This window comes from Drosophila nasuta, chromosome 3 (genome assembly GCF_023558535.2).
Source record: "Drosophila nasuta strain 15112-1781.00 chromosome 3, ASM2355853v1, whole genome shotgun sequence".
Classification (NCBI taxonomy): domain Eukaryota; kingdom Metazoa; phylum Arthropoda; class Insecta; order Diptera; family Drosophilidae; genus Drosophila; species Drosophila nasuta.
Window position 1 is genome coordinate 28,865,841 of NC_083457.1, and position 14,153 is coordinate 28,879,993.

General features: G+C 40.0%; 2 protein-coding genes across 7 annotated transcripts; one reads left to right on the forward strand and one right to left on the reverse strand.

The window, feature by feature from the left end:
* Nucleotides 1–389: 389 nt before the first annotated feature.
* Nucleotides 390–6,160, forward strand: LOC132793218 (sal-like protein 3). Of its 5 annotated transcripts, XR_009633092.1 has the most exons (4): nt 1,322–1,445; nt 1,508–2,616; nt 2,680–3,155; nt 5,698–6,160. XR_009633092.1 is itself a non-coding variant. In XM_060802954.1 (3 exons), exons 2-3 carry the CDS (start codon nt 1,517–1,519, stop codon nt 2,714–2,716), a joined length of 1,137 nt encoding a protein of 378 aa, XP_060658937.1. In that variant the 5' UTR covers nt 390–479; nt 1,508–1,516; the 3' UTR covers nt 2,717–3,155. The 5 variants fall into 5 exon arrangements, 2 of the variants coding, with proteins under 2 accessions (XP_060658937.1, XP_060658936.1); XM_060802954.1 differs by lacking the exons at nt 1,322–1,445; nt 5,698–6,160 and adding an exon at nt 390–479; XM_060802953.1 differs by lacking the exon at nt 5,698–6,160 and having other exon boundaries at nt 2,680–3,209.
* Nucleotides 6,161–7,525: 1,365 nt separating this feature from the next.
* On the reverse strand, nt 7,526–13,745 carry LOC132793215 (protein transport protein Sec24A). Of its 2 annotated transcripts, none has more exons than XM_060802949.1 (10): nt 13,570–13,745; nt 10,198–11,992; nt 10,016–10,142; nt 9,458–9,957; nt 9,167–9,392; nt 8,480–9,102; nt 8,193–8,419; nt 8,028–8,125; nt 7,829–7,967; nt 7,526–7,765 (listed from the first exon to the last, which is right to left on the reverse strand). In XM_060802949.1, exons 2-10 carry the CDS (start codon nt 11,968–11,970, stop codon nt 7,654–7,656), a joined length of 3,825 nt encoding a protein of 1,274 aa, XP_060658932.1. In that variant the 5' UTR covers nt 11,971–11,992; nt 13,570–13,745; the 3' UTR covers nt 7,526–7,653. The 2 variants fall into 2 exon arrangements, with proteins under 2 accessions (XP_060658932.1, XP_060658931.1); XM_060802948.1 differs by having other exon boundaries at nt 13,144–13,744.
* Nucleotides 13,746–14,153: the final 408 nt, after the last annotated feature.

A 14,153-nucleotide genomic window follows, 5' to 3' on the forward strand; every position in this document is an offset into this window, starting at 1 on the left:
TACGATTTCGAGACAAGCAGAAAATCGTGCGCTGCAGATAGGTAACAGATAGTCTTATACAAACAGGCACCGCTGCGCATTTACGACCTCACACCATCTGTCAGCACGCATGATCGGACCTGCATGCGTCATAAACTTAAACGATATAAGATAAGGTTATCCTACTTTACAACTGTCCAGACTAATAAACTATGAGATAACTATTGATTATAAGGCTACCCATCGTAAACTATAAACAGATAATAATTAGACCTAAACAAACATTAGTTCTTATGATATTGTATATATAAACCCTGCATATTCTACAATAAAATCAGTACTTAACGAAAACTCGTGGTATTCACTTCTCCGTTCTCAATTTGTTTCAAGTACAGATTGCGGCAACGAAATTGTTACTGGTATCAAGAACCGGTGGCAGACAAAAAAAACAAACTTTTCAGCTAACATTATTTACAAGTTCTAAACTCAATTAATATTTTGTAAGTATGTATTATTGTCCACTATTTACTAGTTGTGCAAAATAAACCATTATATGGTATCAAACTGGGTTTAAAACTCAAGAGGGGATAAACCGTAATATCGATTTGACCCTACATATTCAGGTATTTAAGGCAGAGATCTACTATTTTATCTACCTGTAACCAACCTACCTATACCTATCAATTAATATTAGTAAATACGGAAAAATAAAGAAGAAGAAAGTAAGAATATATTATCTTGCCAAAAAGTTTTATACAATTTGTTAGCTCGCCAGTCTAATCATTTTAAAATACTATATTAATTTTAAAATATATACTGAGCATGTGAAATACGCAAATTGGCATTGCAATCAGTTTATTGGCATTAATTAAACACAACCACTCTAAAAAACAATTATCAACGTATAAGAAATACACACGTATGAAATTACTCTCAAGTACTTACAAAATATAAAGATTTGTTTACATATGTTAGTAACTGCATATTTTTTCAAATTTATATTTAATCTTTTGTATTTGAGTATAGGAACACACTCATACATTCAACTCTCCATTCATTTTCAACAAAATCTTATCGCTCTTTTTGAGAATATAAATTGTTTTGCGTCAGATGAAGAATCTCGACAAAAACGCCCATGAACGTTGCCCCAACTACCGAAGCGATTGAAAATGAAGTGTGCACAAAAATGAGGTTTTCTATCCTGCAATAAAAACTAACAGCGATCGGAGCAGGGTAACCCCTACTTCTCAGCACGTACATATGTCTGTGTGCACACATATACAGGCACTTATGTAAGTGATTGCGCTTGTGTTGGGAGGTATATAAGCACCTAAACAGCATGACGAGGCTTCTCAGTTCGTTGTGAAACTCTGAGACGAGCACAACGCGAGAGAAGTGTCTGATCGAATAATTTTAATAGCAGCATTTTAATAACAGAATAAATTTAGATCATGGAGGGAAATTTGGTAATTTTAATTTAATCTTAGTTTATAAAAAACAATACTATTAAATCGAATTTCCAACTTAGTTTAAAACGATGTTTGGACTGCCCACGAGTCCAGAGTCCAGTGAGGATTACAATACAGATACTAGTGATGATGATGTGGAATTTGTTGGAACCTATTTAATGGAAGCCATGACAGATCAAGAAAACGTACCGAATATAACCTCAAATTTAGGAAAAATGGCGTCTGTATTGACAACTCCGCCAATGTCACCTCAGGACATTCACAACCTGCAACCCAGAGATATGCCATCGCTTACGGCCATGTTATCGAACAATTATTCTGGCTATACTCCAACTGGATACATTGTGCACATTCCCTGCTTCCTTTGCAAGGAACCGTTTAACAACATTAACAGTCTGAAGGAGCACCTCACGTTGCATGCCAAGCAACTGAATGGAACAATAATAAATAATCCCATACCAACTGCACAATCAATGCTGCCCACTGATCTGTTCAGTGGAGCACCGTTAATAAGCACGAGCACAGAACATGCAATTCCCCTTGGTGCACCAACTCCCAGTCCGCCTACAAGTGTCACAATGCCAGCAACGGAGCCAACGGAGACTCTCACATGTGAAATATGCGGTAGGGTGCTGAGATCGATACTGGGACTGACGCTCCATGTGCGGAGTCACTACAATCCTGACCGACAGAAGTATGTGGCAAAGCCATTCAAGTGCCATCTGTGCAGAAAATCCTACAGACGTCAATCCAATTTGCAGAAGCATATGACCTGCAGACATGGCATGCGTCCCATCACAGAAGCACTACCTCCACTTCCACGTCCTACTGCAGATCCAGTTCCCACCTTTGCTTCCGATGCGGCTTCAGCTGCAATCCCCACTGCGGCTGCAACTGCAGCTCCAACAGCCACAGCAGAACCTCCAGCGGTTAGGCAAACAGTTCCACGTCCAATTCAGCCACCGCCAGATGAAGAGCTGAACATCAAGCCGAGCAAAACAATCATTTGGAGCACCAAACTGCTAAATGCCGTGGCCGCTGCCAATTATAGTCCTGCCGTGGAATCCGCCTCCAAGTACATCGCACCCACGGAGGAGAGCAGTCAACCGTCGATCTTTAGGCCACCGCCAAAGCAGAAATATGCATTACGTTCCCCCTTCTGCAATCCGTATGTTGCTCAATTCAACGGCAAATCGTCAATAATAATAATAAAATTATTCTATTCTTTTAGAAATCTGTGGGCGGACTATGATAATCACATCCCATAATAATCTCGACTTAAATACTTGTGCACTATATGTGCATGATGATTTGTATTAAGTCAAAGGAGACTATATTAAATATGTGCTCATTGCAATTGCGATGACAAGCTGTCGTGGGAAGTTGAATTCAATGACGATTATAGGGCTCCATCATCAGAGGCAATGAAACGACATTAAAATCCGATTCAATATCGTCCCATATTTCTCCTGCAATCGAGTATGCGAGCGCTTTCAAAGAAGCTTTTTGTTTTGTGCTGATAAAGCAAAAAATCATATATGTATATGAAATCAGAAACCCGAGAGACTGTTCATCGTTTCTTTCACTCGAAATAATAAACAATAAATGTGATTACGCTTACCAGTATAAAGCATGTCAGCAAAATGTGGATGTAGTTGAGAACTGAATTCAAAATGGAAAACAGCGATATTGACGTTACTACTTATTGTAAGTATACTAGAATACTCTGTGACAACGTTATATGCAATAAAAACCCCAATATTATAAACAAATAAGAAGGCATTTTTTATAAGAAAAGCAAAATTTCCATTTCAGATTTTTCGATTCGATTCTTGGAAAAAATTAAAAATTAACAATCTCAAAACATTTTGAAGTCAATTCATTTCATAAAAGATAGTGAAATTTCAATCTTCTTATCAGACAATTTTAATTAAATAAATTATTTAATCTCATTCCAAAATATTGTACAAGTGTCAGCCTCCCAGCCCCTACCGTTTTTATACCCGCTTCCCATAGGGTAGAAGAGTATTATAACTTTGTGCGGGCAGGAAATGTTTGTAACAGGCATAACGAAGCATCTCCGACCCTATAAAGTATGTATGTATATTCTTGATCAGCGTCAACAGGAGAGACGATCTAGCCATGTCCGTCTGTGCGTATGAAACACTGGATCTCAGTGACTATAAGAGATAGAGCTATAATTCGACAGCATTTGTTATGTTTGCACGCAGATCAAGTTTGTTTAAAATTTTTGCCCCGCCCACTTCCGCCCCCGGAAAATCAACAAAAATCAAATAACAAGCGTAATTTTAAAGCTAAAGTCACGAATTTTGGTACATACAATAAAAACTATAGTAGTTGTGATTCCTGAAAATTTGGTTGCGCTCAGATACAATTTAATTGATAAAAATTGAAGTTATTAAAGAAATACTTTTGTATGGTCAAAAACGCCCACTTACTAGGGGTCTTAGTTACTTTGGCTTAGTTAGTTAGTATATTGTGCCGTCTGTGGAATATTTTGATTGTACAAAATATGCAGTCTGGCAAAAAAATTTTGTATTTTGACAGTATATTATTTGGTATATTTTGAGAATAATACCGCATTTTTTTGCTTTTATTCAAAATGAGTAGCAGGTATCTCACAGTCGAGCACACTCCACTGTACTTTTCTTACTTATTTGTTGTACATTGAAGATGGTTCAACCGAAGAGTGAATCAATCAGTAGAAATGAAACTTTACAAAATTTTGTAAATACTCGAATAATCATAATTAACAAAGTGGCTTGAATGGAATCAATACATTATAAAATAATCTTCATTCATGTGGTTATTTCAATAGAGATAAGAAATTCATGATTTGTGCGGTCTTGGAAAAACAAAGGAAATCAAATATGATGAAATCGGGTTCAGTCATTTATAAAGAACGTAATTCTTTCCGGTTTCTGTTGATAATAAAATAGATGTACATATGTAAATCTGAGGGTTAGCATCACAACTAAATAGAACTTAGAACTTGTCCAGCTCTGGAATTTCTATCAAATAGTATTGATTCTATTCTAATCTTCGCGCTTGTAAAAGAAAACAGCGGATGAGCGGTTAGTCAAGTTGTTATACAACATAACAAATTTTCATACGTTTAATATCCTTCCATATGTGTGCAGAATAATAAAATGAAATTGGAAACGCACATGAAGCCATTAAAAGACTTAAGGCCCTTGAAATTCTATCTTGCGCTTCAAGTGAATTTTAAGTTCTAAAAATAAACAAGTGTGCGCGTGATAAACTCGATAGTCTTGACAAAATTTGTGATCTCTTATGTATATGGTTGACCAACTATCAGATTTAATTCAAAGTCTCTGCTAGATTTTTTTTTTTTTGTGTAAGGGTTTCCAATGACCCATATCATCGAATTTATTGCCAGGACGTTAATATTCATTTGAAAGATAGAGCTGAAGTCATCAAACCAATTAGTCCTCTAGGAGCACTTCTTCACTTCGTAAATGATGACGCTATATTTAGAAGAAGTGAATTATTCTTAGGAATTTTTTCAATAAATATGAAAATTTAAATAAATACACAAGAAACTGGTAAAACACTAACTAGTAAATTTCCTAAATTAAATAACAATTCTAAAATATTTAACCTAATGTTAGGCTACTAATTGAAACCATTTAATTTCAATGTGCTTATCCTCATTTGGTAGGAAGAATGGAATGGAGAAGAAGAAGCTTCGTTAGCTTCTTCCTAATAAACGTGTGCTATAAAAAAATAAAGCTAAAGCAGACTCTTCACTTAGCCCAATAAATTAAAATTATACCCAAAAATTTGCACTCTAACAGCATACACACTGCACACTGTACAGTGCATACAGAAACTTGTTTCTGTGGTTGTTTTCCAACACTAATGCGGCATGTGCACTTCGTTCTTCGTTCCGCTAAAAAATAAACACACCCATACACATATAAACAGGCATTCTGTTTATCTCTCATTCCCAACAGTTTCGTTTTAACTCGCATCAGCTGCGGATGTGAAGAGAGCGCGCGACGTCGTATCCTAACAACATAAACACACCGAAGCTTATTCTAAATAAATAAATGTGTACATATACATATGTAGGAGTACACACCAGACTATAGATGCAATTTTTTCTGTGAGACTTCCTAAGCGTGGAAAAATTAAAGTTAGTGTCGAACATTCCAATATTAATATTGTAAACTAATCAAGTAAAATTTTAATTGATTTTCAACAGCCGAAAATACCTTAAAATGAACCTAAATGGAGAATATTTTATCTCTGATGGACACGCTAATTTAACTACTCCACTTAAAATGAAAAGCAACGATAATAGTGAGGAATGCGATGGTTTTGCAATGAATTGTTTTCTCTGCCCGCGAATATTTACGGACATCGATGAGCTGCAGGAGCATTTATCTGTGCATTCCTTGGAACCCCCAAGTCAAAACACTACGACGCAACAGTATTTTAACTGCAATGTTTGCGAACGGAGTCTGCGCTCTGAAAAAGAACTAAATAAACATTATAAATACTATCACGAATCAAATATGTTAAGGAAAGCCAATGAGGCAAACCAGCGTTTCGAATGCAAATACTGCGAAAATATTTACTTATCGCAAAAAAATCTCCAACTTCATATGGACTCACATCATGGCACAAAAATAGAGAGAGCAAAGAGAGCAAAACACTCCGACAAACTTTATGTAGCAATTCAGCTAGTAGAGCGAAAACAAAAATATCCACCTCGATCGCCATATTTTAATCCGTAAGTGTTTATCCGCCTCACTTTAATAAAATATTTACACCTTCAAATAATTTCAGAAATCTCTGGATTAATCCTAATGATCATGTTTAAATCCATAGTTTGGGTAAAATGCAATTGTTTCCTTGATTCTAATTCGACATACAATTAAATAAATTTTATATAATTTTAATCTAAAAAAAAAAATAAATGAAAAACAAAGTGATGCTTTATTTAAAATTTTATTTCGCTTTCTAATATGTATATATAAGATTTATGGTTTATAGTACAGCATAAGTTATTTAATTTCGTTCGGGTAGTTTATACATTCAATGAAATAATTCGGATCATTTTGTTTCTTGAAACATACAAAACAGCTTTTCCAGCTACCTTTTAAGAATTAACTAACTTTTTATTCTTTTGTATACTGTTTTATTGCATAAGGTTTTTTTTTTATTCTTGTTTTTTTTTTAAGCTTAAGACAAACATTCCTTACCAGTCCAATGCATAATGCACGCAATACCAAATATCTATCTGTTCCCAATACAAATATTGAAATAAGTTGGCTAACTACAATGAACTACATGTTATGTGTTACTCGCAATAAACTCCATGCCATAGTTTAGTCATACTGACAACTTAAACATAATTAAATCGATATACAATTATTATTTGGAAAATAAATACTACTGAAAACAGCTAAAGCAATGGAAAAATCAGATTAAAAAAAAACAATAACAATGTGTGGTGTACATGTGAATGTTGCAAGCAGCTAAATATTAGTGACAGAAATATAGATTAGCAGGAAGGAACGAACATTGTTTAACTTAATGCTTCGTTTCTTGAAACGCAAAGCAAATCTGACTAAAAGGAGAAAAAAAAATAATTGTAAAATGTATTTTTATTGCTATAATAAATTACTTTGCTCTTGACTCTTCTAACTAGTATTTGCAGGCTATGACGACTAAATATGTTGTGACAGGGATTTTTGCCTTTCATTGTATCAATTTATTGAATTAAATAATCTTAATTGGTGATTCCCGTTTTTGTTTGTTTTTTTTTTAGTGCAACAAATTAACAAATAAATAAATACATGCACTTTTTTAAATTATCTATGCCAAGGGGACAACTATTTTTGTTTTCTCGCTTTTTCAAACGCGCATGGATTGTTCTCATGGCATGCACTTGATGGTATTAATTTAATTATATATCATATATTTAACATTCTCTCTTGTGTACACGTCTTATGCATTCGAATGCTATAATGCATTTTTTTATAAATTGGCTATTGGCTGATTGCAGTTGGTTTGCCAGGCCTGCCTGCGTATAGTCGAGTTGAGTCGAGTTTTTGTTTTTTTTTTGTTGTTTAGTCACCAGAGTTGTTTATGATCGAAGAAACTCGTATTTATGTTGTATACAATAATAGTAGGATGATTTTCTGCTTATATACTATTTAACCTGAGCCCGAATGTGTTGCAAAAATTCATAGTATGACAAACTAGATTCACTGCGATCGTCCGTTAATCTCTCAATAAATTGACCCTTCGCCGTGCTCGTATCCCTAAAACAATTAAGATCAATTAATAATGAAAATTTAGTACAATAAAGTTCTATCAGAATTTACCTGATGATTTGCACTAAGGGCGCATAGGGCTTATCGTAATTCAAACGTAATATGAAACGTTTAAGCACATCATTTTCAGTGCTAGCCACATTTGGTAAACCATATACATAGTCCGTAAGTTCCGCCGTCGAGCTAATGCCTGCAAACGTATAACAGCGTTAAGGACAATTCTTTTACCATGCAATTTCTTTAAACTAACCAAATAATGCCTGTAGAACATCGGCAGGTACGTTAATGCCAACATACAGCATAATTAGCGTGCCACAGTCCATTAAGAATATCGATCGTGAGTCCAAACTGCAACACAAGATAGATTAACAAGAAATCCAAAATGAAAATGTAACTTGTGGTGATATAAACTTACTGTTCCGCAGACAATTGCAGGCGTGGCACCTCAGGCAAACTATCATCTTCATCGTCGTCTTCGTCTTGCGTTACATTTGAGTTGCGCGCATGATACACGAGCCAATCGATTTTGTACAGCTCCGGATAGATGTACTTCATAAGCTGGTCTAGCGGCAACGTCTTCATGCAGTCCATCGAATAGACGCGATCATCCAGACGCGTGCTGGTGCCCACGCGGAAAGCGGGCTGCAATAAGAATAGACATTAAGAAAAAAGATTCCAGAGTTTGTTCGAGCTAATACTCACGTGCTTCAGCAGCGCCAGAATGTAAAGTGGCAATAGAGCCAGACTGCGTGGCGCTATCAACTGGCCAGATTGACCAGATGGAAGATTTTGTGCAATCTTAAATGCATTGAACACGTCGATGGTTGCATTGATGAAAGCGTCCCGAGCATCAGACAAGTTTGATGCTATCGAACGATCCACTGCCATTTTGGAAAGTAATCCCACAATGGCTTCTGCGTCTGCCGAATGCATCACTTCAGGCAACGATGCTGTAACCGGCAAACAGATGGTATGGACACGAATGCGTCGTTCGCCCTCGCTGTTTGTGTAGAGCAAAGCGGCTTGGAAGCAAATGGTCTTGACGTCGGTGAGACTCTCCTCGTACGATATTTGCATGCCATAGCCCGCATCTGGATTGACATTGGGCAGCGACAACAGATCCGTGCTGCGCACAAAGAAGTTGCCATGGAATGTGTGCACCTGCAAGCCTCGTGTGCACCGTATGCGCATGACGGCCTCGAAACCAATCTTGCGGGTCAGATAGCGCTTAAAGCACTGTCTGAACGAGTCTACCATATGCTGCTTTGTCTTCTGGTAGAGCGGGAAGTGATGCACGCAGCCACCGCTGTGTTTACTGACGCCAGCTGTATCGCATAAAGATCAAACATTAGAAACGACATAAAATCTTTGCAATATATGGAGTCTTACAGATGGTGGCCATATCACTATATTGTTGATTCATGAGAAACATGTCCACAGCAATTTGATAGCCAGAGCATTCTAGAGCGTAGCGTTTGTAGAAATCGGTGGCTGGATTCAGATGCGCCACATCTTTGGCCGATCGATTGTTGGGATCTTCGCGCGGCTCCAGCGCCCCAGGTCCCTTATTGGGAAGGCACGATTGAAAGACGGTAATTCGACCGCCAGATGCTTGCTGTACACATTAAATTTTCGAATTAGATTCGTCATAAATAATAATATCTGTTAATCATCACTCACCATTAGCTTAAAGGCCACCTGAAGCGCAGCACCCAAAGCAGAGCCGGGATCATGCGTGTGCGCAAAACGTTTGGGCAGCTGCTTTAGCAGATCCTTGACCAACTCCTTGCACTCCTTCAGATTAACGAGCAAACTGTCTGGCCGCGGCAAGAATGGATCATCAATATCCAGCAGTGTCATCTCATGCGGTTGATTCAGACCCTCTGCCATGCTATAAAAGTGCACAAAGCTGTCGTAGCAAATGAAACCCACTTGAGTCCTTGCATCGCCAGGCATTTCATCCAGATGGCGATTCAGGACAGCACACGCTGTCTCCAGATAACCGCTCTGTTGCGCAATGATGGAAACATCGAAGAGGAACAGATACATGGCTGGCTGTGGTGGACGCAGCATATACTCCGATGGGGCAATGAACTCGATGGTGCTGGAACGCACCTCAGGACGGCGCGTGACATCGCCGTAGGTCTTTGTGGCCGGATCAAACTGGAAATCATCGGGCACTGCAAAAAAAACAAAGTTAAAACAAACATAATTGGAATACACGTATTGTTAACTTACGCTCATTGACGCGATAGCAGAGATTGCACTTCCACATTTTACTGTCTACAAAGTAAACGAAAGGATTGATGTAGGTGCGACACAGTCGACAGCGCACAATATTCATGCACTGGATCACGGGTAGGCTCTGTATGAGAAAAGTACATTAGTTAGTGTATAGGCAAATGCATTTCTTGACTTACGTTGACATCGCGGAAGGGATGAATGACTATGCCTAGTGGCAAACGTGACTTTTGCAGCAGCGAATTACTCTCGGGGATTTTGGCCAGGGTGCAGCGTATGATGCTGGGATTGCAATTGATGGATTCGTGGAACTGATTGTGCAACACCACTTTCGGTGGTGCCAGGGTCGCGGGCGATAGTATATGCCTATTCTGCATTAGATCAATGGTGTCCTGTCCCCACAGTCGACTAAATCCTTGCTGAGCAACACTTAACGGTGCCGTCGCTGTCGTTGTACCCTGTGTTTGATACTGCAACGGTGCCGTGCTGGGTATTTGCTGTGCTCCAAACATGCCAGGCGCTTGTAGCTGTTGTTGCTGTGGAGGCATCGGTTGTGGTGGAAACTGTTGCTGCTGGGGAGGCAACGGCATCTGCTGTTGCTGGGGCTGGAACTGCTGCTGCTGCGGCGGCATTGCCTGTGGATAGGCGTGCTTGTAGGGATATTGTGTTGGCTGTTGCTGTGGCGGCTGCGTTGACTGCTGCTTTTCCGTGGTTGGTGGCGGACCAAAGGGCGGCAACTGCACCTGGGAGGGCATTGCTTGCGTTAATGGCGGTTGCGCAACGAACGCCTGCTTCATCTGCAGCTGAGGATTGAGTGGAGGCTGCCATTGAGGTGGCCGCTGGGCTGACGGCGGTGCAGCTGCAGTCGTGCGCTGCAAATTGTTGTTCTGTTCCGCAGCTGAAGTTACTGGAGGAACGCCATATGCCACCTTCTGGTTATCCAACTGCTGTGGCTTTGGAGCAGCCTTGGGTGGCCCATTCTGTCCCCCAAACACACTGGCTGGGTTCCGACTAGGCGGCACGGCGGCATTAAACGGCGTAGCCATGGGATTCTGCATATTGGGTACAACTCCCGATGCAGCGAGCAATGCATTGGCGCCAATATTATCCAGCGGCGGTACTCCGCCAGCCAAACCCGTGGCAACTCCACGGAAGTCACTGCGCGGCAAGGATGTTGTCACAGATGGCGCAAAGCTGTTGCTGGGATTCAAGTTCATGTTCTGCAAGTTACTAGCCAAGCTGGTAACTTGGCTGACGGGCGGTTGCGTTGCTGCTGCTGGCTGTTGTTGAGGTGGTAGCGTGGCGCCCAACGTGGGGCCCAACTGACTGCTTGATTGTTGCTGTTGGGGTTGCATAGGCGATCCCAATTGCCTATCAGATAGCTGCTTGGGCACTGCTGTCGCACCCAGCGGCCCAGGCGCAAACTGCACATTGGATGACACTGTGGAGGGCGGCGGCGCTGGTGCCGACTCCATTGAGGGCAAGGTGTAATTGCTCGGTATCAATCCTGGCGATGCCGTGCGAGAGGATGTTGCACTAAGTGCCCCATTACTGCCATTACTAATCACAGCCGCTGTTGTTGGTCCATTCAACGTGGGTGGTCGAACTTGCGGTGGCAGATGACTCGGTGGAGCTATCGTCGCAGGCCCATTGCTCAGGGCTGACGGCGGCGGCATAAACTTGCTCATCACATTGCTATCGAATTGGGGCTGCGTCGCAGGGGGAATCTGGCCTGTGGCATTTAAAGGATACTGCGTTGGTTGCGCCGCCACCTGCTGCTGCGGCTGTTGGAATTGCACTGGTTTCAGTGGCGCCCCAAGAGGAGGCAATTGCTGCTGCCGCTGTTGTTGTTGTTGCAGATGCGGTTGAAGAGGTAAAGGCTGCCCATTTACCAAGCCGGCTTGATTGCCATTTGCCGCAGGTGGCACAAAGTTTGTATTGTATGCTGACATTCTGCTAATTCATGGGATGCAGCTGCAAACAATAGAGAAAAAGAAACTCGATTAGTCATTTGGCATTTCTCACGAATTAATCAATTCAAATTTAAAGCTAATATCTTGTTCTTGCCAACAAGGCCAAGCGAAGACGAGCAATGTGTTGTTATCTTATCATGTGAAAAAGAGCAAAAGAAACCTAAAATAGTTGTTTGGTTGACTCAGTGTTGAACCAAACGTGCTCCGATAACAACAGACGCTGCACAACAATTACAGCAATTGCCAACCATGGTCATTGCCACGAAGTGTTGACAAATACTACAATTAACAATAACATTGTCTGCACGCGTATTTACCATATTTACTTGTTTATTCAAGTGGGGGGTGGGGATGACAACGAGAACACAGTTAGTGAGTAGAATAGTGAATGTGGATTTGAAATCGATAACAACAATATTGAAATGAGGCGGTGCACTCAACACCCAACGCGAATGGCGCCCTAACACCAAACAAATAAAAATAAAAAATGGAGTCAAGGTTACAAAAGAGAGACAACCCAATATGGAGCGAATTATCGATAAAGTATAACATCCTAATTAGAAACTTTTGTTGCCGGAGTGCATAGTAATTGTCATTTGCACTGCACTTTGCGTAACCAATTTGAGTTGGTTGCAAATTGGAAGCCCTTATCTTGTACATATAATATATAGGCCTTAATTTAATTGAAAGAAAACCATTGCAAACGTATGCGTGACGAATTTAATTTCAATAAAACGGACTGCGGACTTGATAAAGCGTTTATTGAACTGACACTGACACTGCGGCGACGTCGACAGAGACTGCGGACGCTTAAGTGGAGCTTAAGCTCGGCATGCTGCTGATCGGCCTGATGCTTAAAGCTTGCTACATTTTCCTCTCTCGCGCTCTCACTCTCCAATCTCTCTGTTTTTGGCGAGAAGGTGCGGAGCGCTTTTATGCTGCGCTTTATGCTTTATCAACTTCAAGTGTAGACGACCATGTGATAACAAAACAACTCTATTGTAAGTGCTATGTCGAGATAAAAGATAACTGAACACAATGTTGATGACGTCGCTAGGGGGAAGGAGTGCAGAGCCACGAGTTGTATGGCAATGGTAGGTGGAATTTTATGGTGAGAAGCATAAATGAATAATGCAAATAACTAAAGCTCACCGTTTTTGTTGCCAAACTAATTGTAACGCTGGAAAAAGGGCGTTGGAACGTAAATGTGTGTATGTGTGTTTGTCACTCTGTACTTGACCAGCACTTGCACTTTGTAGTTGGCTCTTCCTCTTCTCGCCTTAATTGGCTATTGAGGCATGCACTCACTTTTCACTGTTGCCTCTCTTCGGCCACGATATTTTAACTTAATTTCTTGTCCGATTTGCAGCTATAGTGATGACTTTTGTTACCAATTCTATTTGGAAATAGCACGCAAGAAAACGAACTTTTTTTTGCTTTTTCTTGGCTGACAATGAACAACGGCGCTGCTGCTTTGCGGGCCTCGGCCTCGTATCTCACACACACACTCACTATCTCGCTCTCCTCGGTTTTGCTCGCTGAGCGATTTTCGCGTTTTCGCCTAATCTTGTTGTGTACCTGAGTACGTAGCTGATGCAATCTTTTATCACCTTTCCCAGCACCAATTACGACGTTTAATTTAATGGACCAATTGCTTGCAAAATTTTTCGCATTGCAATTTCAGCCTCCTAAAAACTAAACACTAAAATTTAGAGCCACGTCAATTTTTATCAAAAAAGCTGGCAGCACTGCCAATTGTCAAACTTTGGTGCTGCCACCCTTGAAGAAAAAGGTTCAAATGTTTACCTGATTTTTTTTATGCCTTTTTTAAAGTGAAGCCCTGCGTTAAATCATAGCATTTCTGAAAAAATGTATTAAGATCCGATAAATAGCAATAAAAACGCACAACAAAAATTACCATCTGGTTACACTTCGTGTGGTATTTTAGTATTTTTCCGCTTGCCACAGATTAAGTTCAAATGAACAAATTGCTGCGCGCACAACGCTCACAATTCGAAATATACCAGCTCGATTGGTGAGTCTTTATATTTTCAATGAGAAATAATTTGATTTGAATTTTTATTTGCAATAATAGTATAATGGCTGATTTAAATGCTATGGGGAATAGGGTGTTTGCACTTTTTGAAAGAAATTCGTAAAAA